Genomic DNA, 6,355 nt, shown 5'->3' on the forward strand with positions numbered 1-6,355 from the left:
GCCTTGGCCTCCCAAAGTGCTGAAATTATAGGCCTGAGCCACTATACCTGGCTGATAACATATCTGACAGTATAATGAAGAGATATTGAGATATTTCCTATTTTAAAATACTTTGTCTTGCTTTCTAATATATAGCATGACACTCAACCTCAAAGGATATGGAAAGCTTACTTTATTGTAAAGCCTTGCAAACTACATTGCTTAAATTTTAGTGACAGGTTCATACCTGTTAAGCAGGTTTATAAAACACAGATGAATCAACCCAAGTATGTCAGAAATCTTACTAAGAACAGTGTATCTTATTCAGTGTAGACAGTCTTTTAAAGTATTTTGATTGAGTTTGTCCTACAGCTTAATTACTAGAGTAAGAATTAAAATAACAAAACTGGTTGCAAGTCTCTTGAGGGTAAGAGGTCATCTTTCTTTCAGGCCTATGATAGTGTCTAGTAAGGCTCCATGCATATTTGTTGAATTAAATTTTCAATTTACTTTCTAAATTGATTTTAGAAATCTGGTCTAATAGATTTCTCAGTCGATAGGTCGCCATCTCACATGACGTCCTCTTGATGGTCATATCCTCTTCTTGTTTCCGTCCCTTTTCACTCCTATTCTTGACCCAAATAACCAGTCACTTTTGACTTAAAGAATAGCAATTCTTTAAGCTGCTGTATTTTACTTTTTAAAATTTATATAGGCAGGGTATATTAAAAACATTTAAAGAATTACATAGAGTCAGAGAGATAGGTTACTCTGTACTAAAGGCTATGTTATGATTTTTGTTTTTTGTTTGTTTGTTTGTTTGTTTTTTGAGACGAAGTCCCATTCCATCACCCAGGGTGGAGTGCAGTGGTGCCATCTTGGCTCACTGCACCCTCTGCCTCCTGGGTTCAAATGTTCCTCCTGCCTCAGCCTCCCGAGTAGCTGGGATTACAGGTGCCTGCCACCGCACCTGGCTAATGTTTATATTTTTAGTAGAGACAGGGTTTCACCATTTGCCCAGGCTGGTCTCAAACTCCTGACCTCAAACGATCCATCCACCTCGGCCTCCAAAGTGCTGGGATTACAGGTGTGAGCCACCGTGCCCGGCCACTGTGTTAGGATTTGCAAAATATAAAGAAATTAAGACCTGGTGCTTGCCGTGAGAGCTCACAGTCTGCAGGTAAAATAGACATATAAAGAGGACTGAAAAGTACAGGTCATGGCAAGAAGGTGGCAGGGAGTAGGGCACAGCTAAAGGAGGGTCATGATCCTTACCTGAGGCAACAATATCGCCCCATAGTAACCCTAGAACTGGATCTTAAAGAATGGGTTTCCCAGGCAGTCAGGGAATGGAGAGGGAAATCCCTATGGTTTTGTGTGTTGACCAGAGTGAGGAGCAAGTGTGTTCCCTTCGAGAATTTGATGAGTATAGACTTTTAAACGATTTGGGAGAAGAGAAGGGCAAGGCATGGCAGACGTTACCAGATGTGGTAGACATGCCAAGTTGGGGAAGGAGGTGTATGGTTGGATCTAGAGGGAAGTGGATAGAAGTCAGGGAACAGGTGTGGTGATAGGACTCCTAATCTTTGTGAAGTCAAAGATCAGGCAAAGGTGGTGGAGTGTGTTGAAGTGAGTTGTGGATTGGGCAGGTGTTCTCAGGGAGGCAGACAAAGTGAGAGTTCTCAGGGTGTGATCCTGAGCACATATTCCTAAACGGGCCGGATTTTTGATCTCCTCCCTCCCACTGTGTTGTCTTTCCGGGGCCATATTCACCACTGTCTTTCACATGCATTATTAACAGCCAAGATCTCTTACCTCCACTACACACCAATTAAAGTCAGTTAAAGTCCTCCACCTTAAATAAACTCATTTGTAACTCAAAGAACCTCACATAGGAAACCTTTTACAACCAACCTCCCCATACTGAATGGGTTATTCTTTCATTAAAACTCCAATGTTTACTCACTACAGGATATTATCACTCATATCCTGTATAGTCATATGTTTGCCTGGCTTTATCTCTTAAATAAGTTGCTTGAGCCTAAAGATTGTTTTATTTATTTATTTATTTGTTTGTTTGTTTATTTATTTATTTAGGCAAGCTAGAAAAGCATCTGGCATTCCTATTTGCTAAATATTTGTAGAAGAAAGGAAGAAGAGAGGAAGGAGAGGGATAAGGAAGTTGAAATTGAGGAAAGGAAGGAATTTGAAACTAAAGAGTCATATGCTTTGCGACATAAATTCTGAAGGTCACACAGGTTGGTAGTGCCAGCCGAAGAAGGAGGATGTTGAGTGAACCTGTGGTTGAATGAGGAGGATGGTAGTGATGCTTGGGGGATGAGAATCGGCAAGAAGGCTGAGGGCAGCCCTCCTCAAAGAAGTTGACATTTAGTGGAAAGTTTAATCACAATTGCAAAGGAATTTCAGAGGGCACAATGGAATGGGTTGGGAGAGGATTTGGTTAAGATTTGCTGAAAATCCTGAACTTTTGGTAAATACTGCTCTGTGTTGGAAATATTTCAGTGAGAATTGACCCTTAATTAATTCTCACTCTTGGATATCCCTTGCAAGTTATCTGGAGAGTTCCTCAGAAGAAAGTATTTGCAGCAACAGTTATCTCATAAACTTGTGTTTATCTCATAAACTCTCACACTAACCCTGTGCGGTATGTATTACTGTCTTCCACATCTTTTGAATGAGGACAGCTAGACTTCGAATGGTTAAGTGTCGTTCAGAGTCCTCACATTGCTCCTAAGTGGGCCACTACTACAGTCAAGGCAACACATGCTGGAACCCATGAGGTCGCCAGGGAATATCAGAAGTGCTGTCCCATCTCCTGAAATTGAAACTAATTTCCTCAGTGACTCAATACCCACTGCCACTCACTCAAGTGCTGCAAGTTCAACCCAAATCATCCTGCCACCATGGAATCTGATGGGTCACACTGCTGCCTACTGAAAATGGGGATTTGGGTTAATGATAGAATAGGTTAAAATCCATAAAATAGGTAAACTAGGATAAAATACAGTAAGAATGGGTGAGAGGAGAGAAAAAGAATACTTCTGTTTAGGAAGTATACTACTACTTAAAATTTCCTGAGAATACATTTGTCTTCTAGACAACACATATGCTTTCAGTGTGAATCAAGATGATATGCTGGAAGAGGAAGACATGGGTAACAAGAACATTTGTTTATTGAGGAAAAAATAAACTGATGGGTATTACTAATGGAATCCTTATTATAGATAATTTTAAACTTTCCAAAAAGTTTGAAAATCTGTCTATATGGGATGTTCTAATTCAAGGGTTTCTTGAGGTTGAATTCTCTTGCTTCTGTGAAAGCATCTTTTCCTTAGTGCTGGCCGATAGGGACGCTTGGTGGCCTTTACAGGGTGCTCCCTCCTCAGCACAGAGGAGAGGACATGCTGCCTCAGCCAGCTGAAGGCCCACCCAAGACAGCACGGGGTCCGTGTGTGGGAAGGAGTGTCGTCCTTCTCTGACTGCTCTGACAGGATTGAGGAGATCTCTGGAGCAATTGTCCTTTGGCTGGCAGTTGCCTCACTTATCATCTGCCAAGAAAATGAAGGATGTGTTAGGTAGACGTAGCCATGACAACAGCCAAGTCAACATTTACTCATTTATGGAATTCACATTTGTTTAGCAAAAATATCCCAAGTAGGCCAAGCACGGTGGCTCACGCCTGTAATCCTAACAATTTGGGAGAGTGAGGCATGTGGATCACTTGAGGTCAGGAGTTTGAGACCAGTGTGGCCAACATGGTGAAACCCCATCTCTACTAAAAGTACAAAAATTAGCTGGATGTGGTGGCAGATGCCTGTAATCCCAGCTACTCAGGAAGCTGAGACAGTAGAATCGCTTGAACCCAGGAGGCAGAGGTTGCAGTGAGCCAAGATTGCGCCATTGCAGTCCAGCCTGGGCAACAGAGCGAGACTCTGTCTCAAAAAAAAAAAAAAAAAAAAAAATAGACCAATGTCAATGCACAGTTTCAATGCCCCTTAATATCATTAATATTAAAGATACACGTTTTTGGGGAGAAGGGAGATATAGTCGTTAGCCCTTCTCCTTGCTTACTACCCTCTTGTTTCTCTGAGCGTTCCTCAGTCTTTTCCCTACATCCTCACCCTGACTCCTTTCCTCGTTATCTCTCTCCCACTGGTATCACTCGGACCCCCTGGGACCTGCCTCCCAGTGATTGCAAGATTCTGTGGTTCAACCCAGGCTTTTCCCTTGTCCTGTGAGGCATCTCTGTGCTCACCTCAGCCAGCTCATGTTCCTTAGGCCTTAGAGGAGTCTGTGGAGACTGCATAACATCTTTATTTTCTGGTGGTTTGCACTTGGGCAGGTCTTGACAAGCATCGTGTTCTTGATGACTGACCTGAGCCATTTCCAGAGGGGAGCCTCTGGACAGTCGGAAATCGTTCTGAGTAGTTTCAGGAAACACAGCGTCATCATCTTCAGCATCTTTCAGGTTTTCTAGAAATGTCTGAAACTCTTGCACAAGATTATCCAGTTTGCTGACAGACAGTTTTGTCGTTTCTTTTGGGAACTTGTTGATCCACAGGTTGTCGCCATTTAGAAGGCTATTAGCTATTGAGTCTGTGTTGTCAGAGCCGACGTCCACATCCCAGGCCAGGAGGATGCTTAGTTTGCAAAACTGCTCTGGTTTGTCCTCAATTTGGTCTTGTCTTTTCCTGGGTCTCCGTATCATTTCTGTCCCCCATCTCCCTTGGATGGGAGGGAGGAAGTGGATGGAAGGACCCTTGGAGGGCGCATCTTCACAGGAGGTTGTGTCCTCACAGGAGGTTGTGTCCTCACAGGAGGTTGTGTCCTCACAGGGGAAATGGCCCACGGAGAGGCTCAGGTTGGAAGTGGATTTGGAGCTGCAGTCCTCTGTGTCACTGTTAGAGGATGAATATGCCATGGAGTTCAAAGGCACAATTCTCTCTCAACTCGAGTAGCTTCAAAAGAGAAAAGAAGAAAAAATAAGTGGGAGTGGGGAGAAGAGAATCATGGTACTTAAGCAAAAACAGTATCCATCCTTTTTTCTTTTTCTTTTTCTTTTTTTTTTTTTTTTGAGACAGAGTCTTACTCTGTCACCCAGGCTGGAGTGCAGTGGTGCCATCTCAGCTCACTGCAAGCTCCGCCTCCCAGGTTCAAGTGATTCTCCTGTCTCAGCCTCCCGAATAGCTGGGATTACAGATGCCTGCTACCACACATAGCTAATTTCTGTATTTTTAGTAGAGTTGGGGTTTTACCATATTGCCCAGGCTGGTCTCAAATTCCTGACCTCAGGTGATCCTTCCACCTTACCCTCCCAAAGTGCCGGGATTACAGGCATGAGCCACCATGCCCGGCCCCATTCCCTTTTCTATTCAGAACTACCCCATTGAGATGGAAGTCTTACCCTGCTTTTACAGTCTCTCAGTGAAGGGCAAAAGAGGCAGCCCTCTGCCTTTCAAAACTTGTTTCATTGTGTTATAATCCTTTCTGCTAAGCATGTCCACCTCTCATCATTTGTCCTACTACACTTGTAAGATCTTGTATCATAAAAAGATGATTATCATATACAATTGGAAAAATATAGAAACATATGAAGATATAAACAAATATGCTATAGTCCCACCTTCTAAAGGTAATGATAACTATCAGAACATTTTGATGGACTTTCTTATCTTTTCTATTTATATAAATGTACATATATATGTACACTTATACAATATATCCACATATACATATATGTGAATGTGGCTGTCCTGTCTGTTGAAACTGAGATTATTTTATGGCATAGCCTAAAACAAACATATATACGGTTACTCTGCAATTTTTAACCACTTCTTATTAATGATCATTAGGTGGGAGTTACTGTTTTTACCAAATCTATAGTAAACTTGCTTTTTCATAAATCTTTGACTATGTCTCTTATTTTTCTATATGTAGGATTAATGGACCAAACATCACAAATATATCACAGTCCTCTGCTAAATTAATACCAAATTACCCCCTATATAGATGCCCATCCTCCCACCGTCTGATGACACTTTTTCGTACAGCTTTTTCTGTGAAGCCCCAGAGTAAGTAGGACTGAAGAACACATGCATGTACACACACACACACATACACACACACACACACACACACACACACACACACACACACACACACTGTCATACCCTGCCCTGGTGGCTGCCCACATGGAAGAAGTGCTGCTAACTCCTGAGGCAAAAAGGGGAGACATCAGAAATCCTTCATATCCTGAGTCTCAGTGGCTAAAAGTCCAACTGTCAGAACTCTGTGCTGTGAGACTGTTGGTTACCTTGGCAACACAAAGAACTGAGTTTGAGTTAGGAATATGGAA

At 42.3% G+C, this 6,355-nt stretch overlaps 2 protein-coding genes across 14 annotated transcripts in view; one reads left to right on the top strand and one right to left on the bottom strand.

Annotated features, from left to right (window-relative positions):
* The window catches only part of PPFIBP1 (PPFIA binding protein 1), a 165,467-nt gene that overhangs the window by 62,439 nt on the left and 96,673 nt on the right, over positions 1 to 6,355 (top strand). The window lies entirely within an intron of this gene.
* Positions 3,210 to 5,017, bottom strand: C7H12orf71 (chromosome 7 C12orf71 homolog). The gene is made up of 2 exons (XM_003926604.4): positions 4,376 to 5,017; positions 3,210 to 3,548 (listed from the first exon to the last, which is right to left on the bottom strand). Exons 1-2 carry the CDS (start codon positions 4,919 to 4,921, stop codon positions 3,261 to 3,263), a joined length of 834 nt encoding a protein of 277 aa, XP_003926653.1. The 5' UTR covers positions 4,922 to 5,017; the 3' UTR covers positions 3,210 to 3,260.

This window comes from Saimiri boliviensis, chromosome 7 (genome assembly GCF_048565385.1).
Source record: "Saimiri boliviensis isolate mSaiBol1 chromosome 7, mSaiBol1.pri, whole genome shotgun sequence".
NCBI lineage: Eukaryota > Metazoa > Chordata > Mammalia > Primates > Cebidae > Saimiri > Saimiri boliviensis.